The 19,313-nt window shown below is 40.7% G+C and overlaps 1 protein-coding gene across 7 annotated transcripts in view; it reads left to right on the forward strand.

The window, feature by feature from the left end:
* The window catches only part of GRM7 (glutamate metabotropic receptor 7), an 828,976-nt gene that overhangs the window by 567,346 nt on the left and 242,317 nt on the right, over nucleotides 1-19,313 (forward strand). For all 7 annotated transcript variants that reach the window (XR_005989125.1, XR_005989127.1, XR_005989126.1 and 4 more), the window contains exon 7: nucleotides 212-351. Coding sequence is in view for 4 of the 7 variants with exons in the window: in XM_041764566.1 (XP_041620500.1) it covers nucleotides 212-351 (140 nt within the window). In the remaining 3 variants the exon portion in view is untranslated. The remainder of the gene's footprint in view (nucleotides 1-211; nucleotides 352-19,313) is intronic.

Consider the following 19,313-nt stretch of genomic DNA (forward strand, 5'->3'; position numbering starts at 1 on the left):
TCACCTTTCAACCTTCCCTAGGAAGCATCCACTGGCCATAGTGATGACTTGCCCATGAGTTACACATTGCCCATTTAGGGGGAACCTATTAAATAATGGGGTATCTACTAGGTACCTTGCTCATCAGCAGGTCTCCAGACCATCACCCACAGCATAAGAGGTAGAAGGAATCTCTATTATAGAAGCTGGCATTTTTTTTTGTCTTCCTCAGGGAGTGCAGGCACCCCAGTAATGTTTAACAAAAATGGGGATGCACCTGGGCGTTATGACATCTTTCAGTACCAGACCACAAACACCACCAATCCCGGTTACCGTCTGATCGGACAGTGGACAGATGAACTTCAGCTCAATGTGAGTATTACTTGGTCCTCTTCCTTTGCTGACGTGATGAGTGAACAGGCTTCTAATATGCTCAGCCAAATGTTCTTGTTTTTATGGTTTGTGTGGATATACATGTGCATATGCATCCTGTTACAATCATGTGTAGGGCTTGATAATCCATAATAATAAAAGGATGATAGTGATGATGATTGTGATGATAAAAACGTACTTTGAATTTGTGCTGGGCATTATACTCAGCATTTAGATGAATGGTCTCATTTGACCTGAGGCTTGAATTGTGTAACAAACAAGTTACCTGTTAGTACTTTAAAATATCTTTCTCTTTAATGTCTGCAACCACCCCCTCTTCCTGTCAAATGTGACCTTGAGTAAGCAGCCACTTCCTTGTACAAAGTTAGATAAAAGTGCACCAGCCAGAGATCATCAGGAGCTCTTCTGTAGTCAGACACAGGTTTTACACTCACACTCTCTCTCTCTCCCTCTCTCTCTCTCAATAAATGTATTCATCCTTTTAAGTTGACTTAAAAGTGTCCAATTTTGCCAAAATAATGGGTTTCATCTAAGACCCTCATTTTAAAGATTGTCATTTATTTTATGTTGGGGGCTGAGGTGGGTGATTTTAAGGAGGTTTAGGGAAATGAGAGCTACTTTTGGTTTTGGGTCCTCTTAGGAAATAGACACAAGTTGATAGTAGTATGTCTTGATGATTTTTGCATAGGGGATGAGTCACTTAAAACAGAAATAATGGGCACTTTAGAGAACTGAAGAAAGGAGATGCTATTTTTGTGGTTGCCAAGTATCTTTGTTTCTGTCTAATTTCAGACCCAGTTGTGGATTGACCTTGCTTTTGTCTCATTCCACCATATTTAGTCATTGAATGGCTTTGTCTGATTATCATTTATATTCTGCTGAAGTTGTTTATGTTCTGTTTGGAATGTGTCTGCTTCCATGTTAGCTAATAGCCTCTGGCCATTTAAAAAATGTTTTAGTTTCTTAATATTTCAGGTTCAAAATTTAACGGTGTGCTTCTCGTAATATTTGCGCCCTACTTGAAATCATTGTTAATTTAAATAAATACATTAATCTTCACAGAGAGTAAAGAACATGAGCTATGGCATCTCCACCCTTGCTGAGCCAGACATAGCTGGGGCTCAGCACACTATGCATCCCATGATTTTCCTCTCCTGAAAGGGATCTGAAATAGGTCAGGCCCCAGCCTGGTGGTTGGGGTCCTGGACCCTAGAGCAGCAGAAGTCAGAGAAGGAAGGGTGTTGCAGGACCTCTGTGCTGAGGTGTACATGATAGGGTTACACTTCCAGAGGTTCTGCATCAGGTCCCTTCCTGCTGCGGCATCATGGCTGATTATACTGGGCAAGGCTTATAAATGAGTAGAACATCCCAGCTTCATAAATATTATAGTATATACAGACACATGATTTTCTTTTGTCCAGAAGGTTCCTGAGTTACTCTGGGTTCTTCAGAGAAATGGGACCAATAGGATAGATGATAGATAGATAGACTATAAGGAAATGGCTTCTTTAGTTACAAAGGAGGAGAAATCCCAAGATGTATAATTGGCAAGCCAGAGACCCAGGAGAGCCAGTTCTGTAAGTTCCAGTCTGAGTATGAAGTTGGGAAGACTGATGTCCCAATGGGAAGATAGGCAGAGAAGATTCTTTCTGACTCAGCCCTTTGGTTGTATTTCAGCTTTCATAGTTGTTGAGGTTGTTGCCTACTTACACAGAGGAGGGCAATCTGTTTTAATCACTGTACCAGCTTAAATATTCATCTCATTCAGAAACACCCTCACAGACACACCTAGAATACTGCTTAACCAATGGTTAGGTACCCAATGCACATAAAGTGAACCATCCCAGGCCCTATCCCAGGAAATTCCTTCTAATACCTCTTACAAAGCTGAGAATTAGGCTGTTAGCTTTTATCAGTGTATATCTTTAGAAGGCACTTTGGAAATTATTGAGAGCAGGGCTTCTTGAGAGTGTAATACAGAATTAATGTCATAGTGGTAGGGAGTTTGGGCCATGGTTTCTCAGAGAGCATTGTTAATAAGTGGGGGATGAAGAGAGGGTTGTTGAGGCCACGGCAGGCCGGCTACCTCATTTGCACATTGCTCTGGCCTAGTAATATTTATACCTGTCCAGTTCTCCCTCTCCTGAGATCTCCCATCCAAGTGAGCTCACATAATTATTAGGTCCAAATGATTGTGATCTGGCATCCAAGAATGGATGGGACAGACAGCAAGTACCAGCCATGGCTGGGATGAATGCTGAGTACTAGAGGCAAAGAAAAAGCTAAAATTATCCTGAGCTTAAAGCATACCAAACTTGTGAGCAAAAAGAGGAAATGAAAGCAAAACAAGCAAACAAAATTCAACAGGTAATCTCAAGGGGGTAGTAATCAAGGGGGTATTAATCAAAAGCAGAATCAAAATAGCAGAGCCCAGCTTACATACCCAGAGTGTGTTTTGAATGGGTGTTGCCTGTGGGTTACAAAGATGGATCAACCAGAACTAAAGAGAATCAAGGTCTGTCATATACATGTGAACTGCTCAAGGCTAATTGTAAGACACACAAGATTATATAGGTGTGCTAATCTTTGCTAGCCTAACCCCCTGCACCAGTGTTAAAATCCTGGCATGTGTGATTTGTCCACGTGCAAAAGAATCCCAACCAGGTTTCACCAACTTCAGATATTACCTGGGAATTCTTAAGCCCAGTTTTTAAGAACCAACATCAACACCAATTTTATTTTTCTTTAGTTGGTTTGCATTTTATCCTTCATAAGAATTGCATTTGATTAGTCATTTAGCAGGTTTTTGTCTCTTTGTATGTATGTATGTATGTATTTAAGGTTTTATTTATTCATTAGAGACACACAGAGAGAGGCAGAGACATCGAGGGAGAAGCAGACTCCATGCAGAGAGCCCCATGCAGGACTTGTCCCAGGATCCCAGGATCACACCCTGAGCTGAAGTCAGAGGCTTAACTTTAGCCTCTGAGCCACCCAGGCGTCCCTCATCTCTTTGTTTTTAATGCATCTCTGATGCGATAAGCATTTTAAGTGGCAGTGGGTACACAGAGGGGGGAAGAAAACAAATGTGGTCCCTGTTCTCACAAAATTGATGATCTAGGATTGGAAGTGCACGATACACAAGTAAATAGATGTGTATACGGAAATTTGAAAGTATAAGAGGCATGGAGCAAGGAGTATAATAGGGGTTGGAGAGAAACCTCCCGGATGAGAAGCCAGCCTTGTGGAGTGATCCACCAAGCAGGTCAGGAGGCTGCAATGGCAAAGGCATGACTAAGGGAGAGGAGGAGGTGTGGTAGGAGAGGTCAGAGTCATTGATAAGACACAGAGTGTGAAGTCCCTTGCAGGCTATGCTCAAACATTTTTCAATTTCATTCTGAGTGCATTTAAAAGCCATTGAGAAGTATTAAACAAAGGAATGACTGAATCAAATTTAGGAATAAAAAATTATTTTGTCTGCTAGGAAGGTGATGAATCGGGAGGGGCAAGACTGGCAGAAGAAAACCAAGTGAATTGATTTCAGCTGGCCAGTAAAATATGGGGACTAGTGAAGGCATTCTTAAACTGCAGCATATACCAGGATCATCTGGAGCCTTTGTGAATACACAATTTCTGGGCCCCACAGTCAGGATTTCTGGTTCATGTGATGTCTTTCTCGATCGAATGGGGGCAGCGATGGAGAGGAAGCCTGCTGAAGGAAAGGATTCCCCAGAGATAAAACAAAGGAGATAGAAGTTTATTGCATACACCACAAGGGAGTGGTGGTTAGGCCAGCAAAGGAGAGCCTGTCTGCAACCAGGCAGTGGGTAGGTGGGAGTTGTTTTTAAAGGGGAAAGGTGAGGAGGGATGGGGACATATGGAACCATGCCTGGTTGTTAAGTAACCCATTGATCAGGTAGGGCCTATGGATATCTTGAGGTGGGTCCCCTGATAGGCCTGTCTCTATTCCCCCAGGGACTTGTTGGGGGCCCTTTTGCCTTGATGGAGTTTCGATTGTTCTGAAAAGCATCCTCTACTCAGAAGGTCTCCGAGTGGGAGGAGGCTCACATACTTTCTTTTCTAAGAGTCCGTGTGTGATGCTGATGGCACTTTGGGATCCACTGGCTTAGAGTATGGTAATGGCAGTGCTATGAAATGAGTAGAAACATGTGAGGGTTGCACATATAATGTATGTGTGTATATATTTACATAGACGTATCTTAGAAGAAGAATAATGTAGTGTCATGATGCATTTGCTGTTGGGATTGAAGGAAAAATAAGAATCAAAAGTGAACCCCATGCTTACAGCTGAAGTGGCTGTGTAGATGGTAGCCACATAAGATTAGGAAGGCTGCCCAGAGTGGGCGGGAGAAGGGGATAAAATTGAGAAGCCTAAATTAGTGTTCTTAAGTGTATGAGAGCTAAAATGAGCTGGATATAAGTCTGAAGCTCAGAAAAGAGTTCTCCTTTACAGTTAATTAAAAAAAAAAAAAACCCAACCAGTTGTTAACCTATAAATAACATTTAAATCCATTAAAGAAAGAGAAAAGAGAATAGCCAAGAACCTAAGGTCTTGAAAGCCTCATAGGAAATGGTACAGTTCCATTCCAACTACTCATTCAAATGTTACCCAACTTAAAATACTATTTCATTAGCCCGGAAAGTTAGAGCAAACATACACTTTGGCTTTTGTTTTTGTTCATGGAAGCTAGATATAGCATTAGGGGGGAACGTTTTTTTATTCTACTTTTTCATGCAGAAAGCGCTGTGTTCTGAAGAGCAGACGAAACACCTGAATTCTCACATGGATCCAGTAGTGTATGCTTGATCCTATATGCAATTGAAGGTATAGATAACTAAGCCAGGAACCTGGCGGTTTTCAGAATGAGAGCCTGGGTTAATTTAATTTAGGATGGCTGCTAAGATAACTAACTGGCCTTGACAGGCAATTGAATACCCTCTTAATGCCTTTTATGGGATCCTTAGGATATCAGTAAGTTGAATTTACATCACAAAGGAAAGACAGAAGAGAAGTACCCAGAGGGCACTCCTACACCCTATCCCGGACAGCTGGACAGCGGGAGCCTTGGCCCAGGCAGCCTAGGCGATGCTTGGTGTCTTACCCAACATCACCCTGTCCATAAAGTTCCTTTTGTTATAATCATTCTGACTCAGTTAAAAATTCTATTAAGAGTGTAATTCAGGCAAACTTAGTTTTGTAGGTTTGCTTTCTTCCAGTCAACAGAACAAAACAAAGCATTTCAAGTGACAAGTGTACTTCTCCTCATTTACAAAGACTCAGGGGTACTCTTTCAATCCCCAGTTAGATCATCTCTAGCAAATGAAATTTTCACAAGCACTTTCTCTGTGGTCAGTAATTGCAAATGATTTCTGAGCCAAGAAATCAGAGTTTTAAGAAACCAGCCTATCGACCAGACTGCTCTGCTGTTCTGTATCCAATCCTCCAGAGTTAGGTGCCTAAGACTGCGCGGTCTGTTAGAGAACGCCATCGTGCACCCTCCAGCCTGCCAGACTATAGCCCCAGGGTCTGTCTCCTCTGTGGGCTAAGAGATGACGGCACAGGCACAGTTTGCTACTAGGATATTTCTACATGAACAAGAATTCATTGGAAGGAATTCATAAAGAGCAGAGCCATTTACTCTCCCCATTGTGACCTCCACTGAAATAATCCACTTATTTTCTCAGGTTTGTACTCTACCACACTAGAGATTCTGTGAAACATTATGCCCGGTGGAAAAGCAGGAAAAGGGAAAATGCAACAAATAGACATCTGCAGTGTGTCAGAAAGGATGAGAGCTAATGGATATGCTAAGATAAGGGAGGGGCAGGCCCTGCAGCTGGTGTTCCCTGAGTAGGATAAAGGGTCCCTAATGAATATATTGCATTTAAAGGGCTTAAATATTATATAATTTAATTTTTATATTTATGTTTGATTTATATTTGAATTGGACTTTGAAAGATAAATCGTGTTCCCAGGATGAAGAAGAAAACAAAATGCTTTAAAATGCATAATGCATCACCATTTAAAAATTGGCATATTGGGGGACACCTAGGTGGCTCAGTGGTTGAGGTCTGCCTTCTGCTCAGGTCTCGATCCCAGGCTCCTGGGATCAAGTCCTGCATCAGGCTCCCTGCATGGAGCCTGCTTCTCCCTCTGCCTGTGTCTCTGCTTCTCTCTCACTGTGTCTCCCATGAATAAATAAATAAAATCCTTTAAAAAAATTGGCATAGGGGAATATGTCAGGAACAAGGCAAAAATAAAAATAGGTGCTTTTACAAATTCTAAATGTATGATATGAGGTAAACTCTACATTTGTTATGTGTATTGGAAATAAAGGTAACTTTTGTCATCTTTCATTTATTTGCAATAAGTAGGGAATTACATGTGCCCAAAATATTAAATTTTCAAGTAACTGAAATGATTTCAAATCCCAAAATGTTAGAGTCTAAAAACAACAAGCATTCTTAGTAGGCATCTTCCTACAGGCAATTTTAATCCTTTTACATAAAAGGCTCTGAATGGATATACTTAAACTTTTCTGGATCCACAGTCATCTGCCATTCTGTAAAGTAGTCCAGTTTGGTGATCTTGTGAGGTATGTGAGACTTGTGAGCTTTTTAAGTGATTTGTTCCCTGTTGAACTTATTTTCCACCTAGAGACTAAAAGCTCCTGGAAGGTAGAATCCAAAATTTAGTCATTGTTTTACATATCTCCTTGCAAAGTACCTGCCACATGGTAGGCATTTGGGGTCTTTGTTGATAAATAAAACCATGTCAAATGAGTATGAACTCTTTTTAATGATGGACATTACCTATAGCAACCAGCAACTTCCTCCTTATGGGAGGAGCACCCAAGTTTCCTTTTAGCCATGTGGTTTGTCCTGGAGAGTTCCCAACACCAGGGGTGGGATCTGATTCTGTTTAAGCCAATTGCCAGGGCCATCATAATGGGACGGGTGCCAAATTAAGCCTGTCCAATAGAATGAACCACTAGACATCTGCTGGCTAATCTGGAATACCAAGAAGCTCGTGTCTATGTGGGTGTGACCCTCCAAAGCCACTGGGAGCCATTTGGAGGCCACAGTGCAGGAGCTCTAGGGAAAGAATCAAAACTTGGACAGAAAAAAAAAAAAAAATTAAAAAAAAAATAAAACTTGGACAGAAAAACTAGGTCTAGCTCACAACATTTGAGCCCTAGGAAACCATTTAAAATGTTCTCTGAAAAAAAAAAAATAAATAAAAAAAAAATAATAAAATGTTCTCTGAATTGTTTCATTATCAAGACGTTAAGGGAATTTAAGTATGATACTTTTTACTTGCAATCTCATTCACTGTAGCCATAAAAAATTTTTTAAATACTTTTTTTATAAATATGCCCAGATCAGAAAAGAAAAAGGGCCTATCCTCAATAAGCAGAATTTTTTCACATTTCATTAAATTGAGGTGATCAAAATGTAATTTTCAATGTTGAGCTTTTGTTAAATATTGACTCTTCCATAGCGCTTAGAATTTTGGCTCTCAGAGGCATCTGAAGACATGAAAAGTACGGTTGATTACAGAAATTATTGTTTAATCAAATTATATATGCTACAATCAATACTTACTTACACCTGCCTATAAAAGTACTAATCACACTATTGTTTCATAATTGCAACAGTAAAAATGTTTTAAAAATCTAATCACACTGATAATTTAGAGTATTGCATGAGCTGTGAGGTAATGGATAACCATAATCAAAGCAATGTTAACAAGGAAAAAATATATATATATATAAGTTGTCAAAACTTAGAACTTCTTCAGCTTCAGTTTACAGTCTTCTTTTATAAAATCACCTTATTGCTCATCTTAATTAATAGCACTCATCTTACAATTTTTAGTTTCCCTGTTAGGACTATAGGTTTCGAAGCAGACCTGATTAAATGGATCTGAGTGTCTGTTCCACTACTTACTAGCTATAAAGCAGGGTTATAGTAGCATGAATTTCATAAGGTTATTGTTAGAATTAAATGTGTGATATATGTAACATACTTAAAACAGTGCCTGGCACTTAGTAAATATTCAGCAAATGTTAGCCACAGCAGCAACAATAATTTAATATCCTTAGTTTATGACATCATCTGTAACTGCTCAAAATGTCAGTTTCTAGTGCATAGCTACATTATTTTTTATACCCCAGCAGCCAACATAATGCTTGACATATAAAAATGGCTTGTTCTATATTAACTAGATGAGGAGATGAACAGACCATTGAATTACACTATAAAGTACCTAAGAATGAGGATTATCATTTTAAATGTAGAATTCCCAGTGTCTGTTGGATGAATGGGTAAGAGGATTTATCCAAAGTTCTACCCTAGTCAGCAATGCCATATGATTTAGGGGTCCATCCAAGAACTTGATTTACCAGACAGGTTCCAGGTTCCATTTTATAAGTGGTATGTAGGCTTGTTCAAATTGCAAAGATAGACTATTTTCCTCTCTTTGGAGAAAGGGAGATAGAAGATGGTTTTAGATTTATTTCAGTTGATCTTTAGTTTTGAAACCTACCAGTGGCTATTGAGAACATGGGGTGACATTACTATCCTGAGGAATGAGGTGGGACAGTCACCAACTACTTTTGTATTGCTGAAAGTAACTTAAAAGTCAAGCCGTTGATGCTGGTCCCATCTGCCACCTGCTTCTCTACCCTTTAATGCTACCTTAGTGAAGGAGTCATAACAGCAAAGGATTTGGGATCAGAGGATCTAGTTTATAATCATACTCTTTGCAGTTACTAGATCTGTGACCAGGACACAGAAGGCTTCCCCGAAAAGGTGACCTTTAACCTGAGACCAGGGTGATGAGGGTTCTTTGCATTTGTGAGCATCTCTGAATCTTACAATAAACTATAGTTCTCAGCTAGCTTAAGACAAGAAACCCCAAACTGAGTACAGATAGCATATATGTTTAAAAAATTTATCACTTGGCAATATTTTAGAAATCAAGAAATGTCATAAGAACTATATTTGGGGCTGTTCTTTTAAAAATCCGAAAGTCTGGCAATACATGCCCTTATCCCATGCTGTAACAGGTGTCTGGACCAAAGCAGCAGCTGCCCACTTCAGACAAGGAATATAGTCTCCCAGGTTCCCACAGAGCCCACCACTACCTTACTGCCATTGGCATTGTGCTTCATTCACCTAATCTAGATTTAGAGTAGATTCTGAGTTATTTCCACTAATTGGGTTTGAGCATATGCTTGCCTTTTTTCTCTGAAAATTGTTTTTTTTTTTAATCAACAATGATATGTCAATAGTATCAATGACCCAAAACACCTGTAAGTATGTAAAAACGCCTTATATAAAGGGTCAGGAAATGCAGCTTTCAAGAGAAGGTGTCTCAGGAAAGACAGAGCTTCTGTTTGGAAATGTGTATTTGTATATATTCTGAAACATATTGAAAATTAAAGAAACAGTTCATCGTTTTGTCAGCATTTTTCTAGTAATCGATGGTGTATAACTGTGTTCAGTCTATGAACGTCTGGAAGATTAATAGTATTTATAATTATCAATATGGCTCCACAAACATGTAAATAGAGAACTCTAAACCCCTATTTTTTTTCATTTGGCATTGTAGGCATTCATGCAAATGACTTCATGTTTCTGGATATACAACTCTGTTCTATAGGGAAATTGTGGAATTTCATTAGTATATGCATTTTGAACTCAGGCATTATACATAGGCAAGAAGTAATCAGGAGAAGTGAAGATGGTTCAACTGTAATACCGGGGGTGGGGTGCAGGGGGCGGGGACTCTCAGAAATTGCTATCAATCCAAAAGTACAAAAAGGAAAGAGCTGAGTTTATATATGGTCTGCCCAGCTTTGCACCCTATGAAGCCAAAAATTCTAGAATGACCTGATTATGTTAAAATAAAAATATAGGAATTAGATTTGAAATGTTTTCCAACAAATGGGAGATAGTCTTATAAAGGGAGGCAGTGTCAGAGGGCCTGAGCTAGAGTCCTGCCTTTGCCACTTATTGCTTAAGCAAATCATTTAACATCTCTGAACCACAGTTCCCTTATGTATTTAAAATAAAGTGAAGTCAAGCAAAACAGCTACTTCACAAGAACACTTTGAGAATAAATTGCAATAATTTCCCTGATATAAGAAAGCCTGTGACATTTGTGGTTGTGCTTCTTTTATTAGTTTTTTTTTATCAATGCCATTAATAATAACCAGAAATTTAGTGGCTGAAAACAACACAAAAGAATCCTCTTAGAGGTCAGAAGTCAACATGGGTCTCACTGGGCTAAAATCAACATGTCACCAGGGCTGTGTTTCCTTCTGGAAGCTCTAGGTGATAACATGTTTCTTGCTCATTCATATTGTTGGCATTTAATCAGTTCTTTGTGTTATGGGACTGAGGTCTCTTTCTTCACTAGCAGCTGGGGGTTGATCCCACCTTCTAGAGGGTGTCTTGATGCATTGGTGTGTGGCCCTCTCCTTCCTCAAAGCCCACTAGGGCAGCTCGAGCCTCCCTCCCTCGTGCTTCCAGTCTTTCCTGCCTTCTCTATCAGAGTTCTATGTCTCTCACTGATCCTTGTGCCTTCCTCTTCCACTTTGAAGGGCCAATGTGGGGCCCATCCAGATAATCCAGAATCATCTATTTTGAAGGTCTGGAATCCTATTTCATCTATAAGAGCCCCTTTTGTCAGGTAAGGTAACATATTCATAGAGTTAAGAAATTAGGTTGTAGAAACCTTTGGGTTAGGGTGGGGCAGATAATTTGCCTAACCACAGTTCTTTAACTGCATAACTCTTTCTATGAAGTCTATAACATCCATATTAAATTCCCATTATTCATAAATAGGGAGTTAATGTAGTTGTGTACAGGAGTTTTATGGATAGGAGTTTTATGCAGTTCTGTATACTTCAGCACCTTTGGTTTCTAATTGAGCTTATCTGTTTGATTGATAATTTTTCTCATCATAATTCTGGAAAAGTCTGGGAAAGAACCCTGAATTAAGAACCCTGAATTAATGGGTAGAAGACCGAATCATCCTCAAGTGAGGAGGTAAAATCAAAGATTAACAGGAAGGGTGAGTAATGGCAGCACAACAAGAGACTTAGCTCAGCTCCAAGAGGGAATTCTGTGACCTCTAACTTTTTCTTAAGCAGATGACATGGCCCAACCTGCTGAAATTAAGTGGAACTCCCAAAAGGGTAATGAGAGAGGAGGCTTCATCTTACATCAACCCACTTTCTTTTTACATTTGTCGGGAGGTAATAATTTGACAATACTGATGTTTCCTGGCCATCCTACCCCCAATTAATTCATCTTTTAATTCTCAGTGTTAACCTAGAAGATTAATCCTTTTAACCTTTTATTCTTATTTTAGCTCCTAAATTCCTGGGCATTTTGTTTTGATTGCATTAGTTCTCTTTAAGTGGTAGAGCAGAAATGCAGAGAAATAATAGATGGGCAGTTCTTTATGATGCTAAACATAAAGTTGCCATATGAACTAGCAATTCCACTCCTAGGTATATATCTCTGATTTTCTCCGGCCCATGAAAGACCATGAGGCAGTAGATATACAGTAGTAGCCTGGAATGTGGGGTACTAATTGCCAGCTCCCTCACAGAGTTACCAACATAGCCTGTTGATACAACAAGGTCACATTTACCATTTACTGCAATAAGGAGGCCACCACATTTCTAGAGTCTTTGTAGCCTCTCAAGAGAGAAAGGGCAAGGGCAGATCCTTCTATAATTTGGGTGTCTGAATCAAAGTACTTCTTTCAGAATTGAGCAAAGTGTGTGATATTATAGCTTCGTGTTGGTGGACACAGCGAGGAGGGTTGGGGAGTGTGTCTCTTTGAGTAAACAGTCGTTTAATGGGAGGATTTGAGCCCATAGAGTGATATGTGATCCCCAAATAGGACAACTTCCCCTATGGCAATTTATTTTCCTGGTAATAGGATGATCAATCTTATGTTCAAATAGATGGATTTTTAGGAAGTTCCTGAAATAGACTACAAAAATATCTGCAATTTTATCTTCCTGATCAAGATTTTCTGGAATTACAGAACCATTATTAGTGTAGACAGTTGGAGTGTCCTTGATCCTTGCATGCAAGATGTCCTAAAGAGGTGGACTAAGTTAAGATGTTTTCATCTGCAATAAGCCAGCTGTGTGCAGTTATCCTCAGTGGAGTTCGGTGACACCTAGCAAGGGGCTGTTTGATGGCATCACTTCTGCCCACGTGTAGGGATAATTCTTGCTCAAATGTCATAGGCCATGCTAGAAAGTCTGCCTTTCCCATTCTCTCCCAGTCTTCAGAACCAGAATAGCACAGACACTAAGCTATGTCATCCCAACCTACTCCACTTGCTTAAGGAAACCACCTCCATAACTGATGCTATTAAAGTCATCCTCTGTTTAAATTAGTGTCTGTGTCCTACAGAAGGGCTGTAGTCTGAAAGAGTTCACTTTCCTGGTTACTGCCCTGGAAGCCCCCACCCCCAGTGTGCTCAGGTAAGCACTGCCATCCACAGGGATGCGTTGCTAAAGCCATCTTTCTTTCTAGCACTTTTTGTGGCAGCATGTCTACAAATAGCTTCTGCAAAAATCCTACAGTTGAGAGTCACAAACCCTCCCCACACAAAATGTGAATGAGCAAAGACCCTCCCAAGCCCTCAGTAATTTTGTGCATGTTTACAAATGTGTTTCCCATGCCTGGGAACAGATTCTAGTTAGTCTTTCCATGGCTGCACAGATTATTTCCCATTGTTAAGAATGAAGTGGCTTCGGTGGGTTTTTGACCGCAGAGCTTACCCTCTTTCATTCGATTCATTGCGGAGCTCGTGAGAAATCTCTGTTCTTCTTGGAAAATGAGGTGTGGAGAGCCTGGAAGTGGTGGTCTTCCAGCTGCACCCTTTGTCCTCTTTCTTCAGAGTTATCTTGCCTGCCACTCAGACACAGTTCTCTAGCCAATAGGTGTTCATTCTTTCCAACCTCTTCAACAAACACTCAACTATTCAGATGTGGGTGGTGTTTTCAATTGCCCTACTTAATAATCCTCCCCAATATGACAGTGAGAAAGAAGTAACAAGCTCAGAACAAGGAGGGCAGAAAAGATGCGGGAGGAAAATACAAAGAACTCTAAACTTCTCATAAATAACAAATGCATTCTTGATTTATTGTGTGGTGATACTGTAACAGAGCCTTCACAATGACTGAATAGGACATGAGGGCCTTTATCTTAGCAGGGAACATGATGCCTGCCATTTGAAATCACGCTCTGAAAGCCGACTTTAACACATTGATGGATATGCGTTGGAAAGGTAAGTGGCTCTTTGAAATTGCCCTGAAATCATTTATGCTTCAATAAGAAGCTAGCAGCGAAGTTGGTAAATAGTCGGTTACATGATTTGTGCGCGTATTTCCCAATAGTTAATTTTTGCCATTAAAGGTATAGATCACTTTGGCTATAAATGCCAGTTTACAGGATTCAATCTAGAGTGGCAGATTAGACTGTCAGGAGTCTGGCAAGAAGGGGTGGAACCAATAGCTCTTCTTTCTCATCACTGTTATTGTTACACAAATGAGTGTCACCGCCACTTGAGGTGACTGCCTATAATGAAAAGAAGCTCCAGAGGAAGACTAACTGATTTGCCTTATACCCATTAACTTGCAGCATTGTTGGAAAACTGTTGAAGATTTCCTGGATGCCTTGCAAATGTCACTGTCAAGCATCTTATTAGGCATATCCAGTATTGTGAGTGTTTTTTATAAAGGAGTAGTCAAGATTTAGGGACTCCTGCTGAAATCAGCCTACTTTCACTGGTCTCTGCTCTATGTTTAATTTTCTTAAAAAAACACCTGGAGCTAAAGTGACTGATAGGATTATTTTTAAATGGAATATACAACTGATGCCTCTGGGTGACCTTTCCTGAAACAGATTTGTGTTACCTGCCTTAATTTTCCCTGCTGAAAAATGGAGAGGAGTAGGTCAACATGAATGGGAATGCTAGCAAGGATCATTTATGAAGAGGCAATATGGCATAGTGTTAACAAGCATGGGCCATGGAGGACTGTAGGTTGAAACCTGAGCTTCCCCCCTCCCTAGCAGTACTTGCATCATCTCACTTGACTTGCTCACTCTATCTATAAGATGGGACTGATAAGGGGGATCCACTGCTGAGGATTGTTGGGAGGATTGCCTACATGAAAAGTGCTTATGATGGTGTCTGGTACGTTCAATATTTGCTAGGACTACTGCTGTCATTGCAGCTTTTCTTTTCTTTTTAAGATTGTTTATTTATTTATTGATGAGAGACACACAGAGAAAGGCAGAGACATAGGCAGAGGGAGAAGCAGGCTCCCTGTGGAAAGCTTGATGCAGGACTTGATCCCAGGGCCCTGGGATTACAATCTGAGCCAAAGGCAGACTCTCAACCACTGAGCCACCCAGGTGACCCTGCAGCTTTTCTTAAAACCCCATTTGACCTTGTCATTCCTCTGTCCCAGACCTTTACCCTATCCTCTCCTTCACCTGGGATTAGGTTAGGCACTTCCCTCAGCTTCTACCTTCTCCTTGGTAACCTGGGTTCTAGCTCTGGCCTGTCCTCCTGTCACCTAGACTTTCCTGACATGTCCTGAATCTGCCACATTCTCTCTAACATTTCTGTGTCTTACAAAGTCACTTGAAATGCCATAGTCCACCATGGAACTGAAACACTGGCCCCTGAACGTATTCCAACTTCTTTGGGAAGACCCTGCATCAAGTATTTTCTCTTTCTTCCCCCCCCCCCCCCCCGCAGGTGGGACTATCCCTCTCCCCATGGCAGCTTCCTTTCTCTAACCAAATCCACGAAGTCCTCAGTGGCACTGGACCTTCCGGGGCCCCACACAGTGTTAGGAACCAAACTGCTACTTAAGAATGAAACTATTGGGCAACCCAGTGGCTCAGCGGTTTAGTGCCGCCTTCAGCCCAGGGAGTGATCCCAGGGTGTGATCCTGGAGACCTGGGATAGAGTCCTGCATCGGGCTCCCTGCATGAAGCCTGCTTCTCCCTCTGCCTGTGTCTCTGACTCTCTCTCTGTGTCTCTCATTGAATAAATAAACCAAATCTTAAAAAAAAAAAAAAAGTTCGATCATAAAAAAAACGAATGAAACTATTAACAGTAAAATACGGAAAATTTGAATCTTTTCTCTGCTACCAACTTCCTTTTTGTTGGAGAGCTCTGCAGTTGCGGTATAGATGGAAGGGTCATTATTGAAGCTGGCAAAGACACCTCTGGCCAGAGTTCATAGAATGCACTCAACAGAGCAGGATGCCCAGCTGCCGAGCGCAGTGTATCACCCAGACCCTCGGAGTTCAGCCTCACCCCAAGAGAAGTCTTCTGTAGACAGAGACTAAGGAAGCATTAGCCGCTCCTCTACCACCCTTCCTAACTCTGGTGGATACTTCAAACATCTTACCTTTTTTAACTCCCAAATACCAGCTGGCTTTCAGAATGAATAGATGGAGACCAATTACTGTCCAAGATGGTTATTTTCAAAAAGGCATCCATGGGTACGTGGCCAGAGATAACAGATTGAGCTGTGTTAGGTAACTCCTTTAAGAAAGAACCCTTCAAGGACATGGAATTGGGGCTATTATTAGCTTGCCCCTCATTTTGGTTGTTTCATTCTGAGATGTGGATCTTTATTACTTTTGTTTTCTTCCTCTTTGCTGTGATCACGACAAAGAAAAATCATCATATATTCCCTTTTAAAATAAGCCTTTTGAAATCTAATTTGAATGTTTTTGAATCCCTTCTTCCAGCCATCTCTCATGGGATTGCTAATTTTCTCCCTCTCCTGCAAACTCTGTATCCTCCAATTAAAAAGTAAAATTACATACAAATATATTCAAAACCTTAGTGCATATCAATTTCTAATCTAGAGCATGGTACAAAAGGGCATCTCATGCCCATTTGTTAAGTTGTAAAATCTTTGTCTTTAATCATGACCCTTTGTTCCTTCCCCTTGGAAGATGGAGTTCAGAGTGTCAGAAGAGATGACTTCATTCGTGAGAAGTCAGCTTTCCAACTTGAAACATGGCCTTGGCAGTCCTTTTTCTGTTGTTCTTGTTCTCTTGTAGTTATTTTCCTTTCCTCAGCTCACCGAACCTCACACTGACAGCATTCTTTGGTAACCATTAATATGCAAGTTTAGTCTTCCCAAGCCAACTGGAGGGAAGTCTGGGGAATTACTGGCCTGTTCAAAGACCATATGTTTCTGACATCATAAGTGGAAGTCTTCACAGTTAAGCTCTGGGCTCTGTTTCATCAGCTTATGTGCTTGGGGAAGGTACTGACTGGGTAATTTCTCATGGCATTAAAATTTTATGTTGTCCAACGTATCAAGTAGACATTTATTTTTAAGCTGTGAGATGAATGGGGCACTTGGAAAGGAAGAGGGGAGAAGGAACATTGGATTTGAAAAGTAAATATCTTTGCTAGTGTTCTTCCTTCTGCCAAGTGTGTTTATTACAAATATTTAATAACCAGTAAGATCTGAGACCAACTAGTCAGTACAGTCACCAGCCCTTGCTAGACTAGAGTCCTGGAAACCCCCTACTGCGTTATTCCATAAGTTTCTGGATCATGGGAAGTCATCCCAGGGTCTCTCATGGGAAGTCTTTCCCTTTCATGGGAAAGCTGTATGAAAGCTTCACCAGCTTTCACCAAGCTGTATAAAAGCCTTTTAGTATTTTAACAACTGACAAGATTATTCCTGTATAGTAATACTGTCTTAACTGCCTGTTAAGACATCTTTGACCACCTCCCCCAGGCATGCAATTGCCAACTCAGCTTTGTAGGTAGTTCAAATGTCACTTTCTCTGCAGAACCTTCCCTAGTTTCCAACTGATTCCAAATGAGTGTCCCCAGAGCACTGTTAACCATGACTTTAGGCAACTTGAAGTCCTATGCTAAGGACTGGAAGACAATTACATCATAGAAGAGAAAAGAGGTTGGTCTCTGGAGTGCAATAAAATTCTCTGGCTTCAATGTATCCGTGTGTAAAGTGAGGACATTTGTATTGTCCTAGTCTACTACATTCCTCCAAAGGCAGCTTATGACACAAGGATTTGGATGCAGGCATTTGGGAGATGATCCCAGCAAACATGTAAGGAAGTAAGGGAATGAGGCAAGAAGGGGCCAGTACAGAGTGTGTTGACAGGCAGGTTATCACTGAGAGCATCCGGAGCTAAGTCCCACTAGAGACTCCAAGTGAGTGTCCAGAATAGCCTCAGAATCATGGCAAGGAAGCTGGGGGGTTTATCTACAACTGTATTGCTCATAGGTTGAGGGCTGTCCCTTGGGCGTTATCTCCCCAGTGCTTCAACCTAAAAATGACCAGAAGTCACTCTCAGACAGGGCAGCAAAGAATGTCATGTTAGCATGTTGGGAAATAATCAGCATGTACTGAAACTATCCACAAGGGAGCCTCTGAAGTGGGCCAAGTTGGTATGAGTAGAGCACAGACAACACCTGCTACAGATACCTCCTTCACAGAGTTTTTGTGATAAAATATACAGAGGAACTAGCTCCTTGTCTACCCCACAGGGCTGTCACAATAAAGATTTGATTAATAATAATAATTAGGTAACATTTTTGATCACCTATAGTGACTATATGCCAGTCACTATATACATGCAAACTCATTTAACTCTCATAGTTAACTAATGAGGATATTTTCATTCCCACTCTGCAGATGAAAACCCAAGGTTCCCAACATTTGTCAGGGTTCCATAGGTACTAAGTGGTAGTGATAAACAAACCCAGGCAATCTGGCTTCATGGTTCTGCTACTAACCCACTGCTAACCACTATGTGTTACTCCTCTCTCTGAGTAAAAGAAACAAAAAAAGAGCTGAAAACATCTTTAGAGTCACAGAAATGTTAACTAATTCTAACCCTTACTTTACTTTGTCACTCAGGCAATTTATATGACCCCAGAAACAGACCTTTGGGATAAAAGGACTTGACACTTTGCTTAATTTAGACCAGGCCCATTCATTTGCTGCACACAATGGATGCTCTGCTTGTCAGACACAGATGCCATCATTAGTCAAGAGCATTTACAGAAGGTTTCTCATGTGCAGAGCTTTGTTCTCAGAGCTGCTGGGAGTTGGAGAGGAAGTAGGGGAGACAGTCTCATCCATCACTGAATCTAGCCAGGTAGTACAGATGCCCAGAATGCCCTGCCTAAGAGGCAGAAATGAAAACTAAGCATGCAAAACTCTGCCAGGCCCCTTAAGTTAGCAGAGACAGCTTCTTCTTCCTCCTCTGTAATATGTTCTCCAGATACCAGCTGGTAAAAATGCAGATTTAGAGCAACATAATAAGAAAAAAGTCACAAGGGGGAGGGACCAACCTCTTCACTTATGGTAGGGAAAGTGGGTAATATATAAACATACCTCAAAGCAATTCAGACCAAACTGGGCTTTGGGTTTGGAGCCATGTTAACAATGACTTACGCATTCTAAGATTGAACTTCAAAGTATGAAGTAGGCCCCATAATATCCACTTTACCAGTGTGTTGCAAGGTTAACTAAAAAGCAAACTAGCAAAATGATGCTCCATAAGTGTTATTTTTTTTTTCTTTGCTTGCACTTTGGGAACAGTAATTCATTGTGAGTATTGCAGGCTAGTAAGGAATAGGGAATGTGAAATGTACAGTTTAGAGCTGTGAGTTTCAAACTTTGCCATACATTCCCATTACTGGCATGAATGTTGAAATGGAGATTACTATAGGCCGCCACCACCTCTGAAGTTCTGATTCCACTAAAACAACATTGTTTAATGTTAGAGGTAATTCTGGTATACTTGGGGAATAGAACACATATCAGAAAGACTGGCCCATTAGCCATATTTAATGAGGGATC

The sequence above is a fragment of the Vulpes lagopus genome, chromosome 7 (genome assembly GCF_018345385.1).
Source record: "Vulpes lagopus strain Blue_001 chromosome 7, ASM1834538v1, whole genome shotgun sequence".
In the NCBI taxonomy this organism is placed as follows: domain Eukaryota; kingdom Metazoa; phylum Chordata; class Mammalia; order Carnivora; family Canidae; genus Vulpes; species Vulpes lagopus.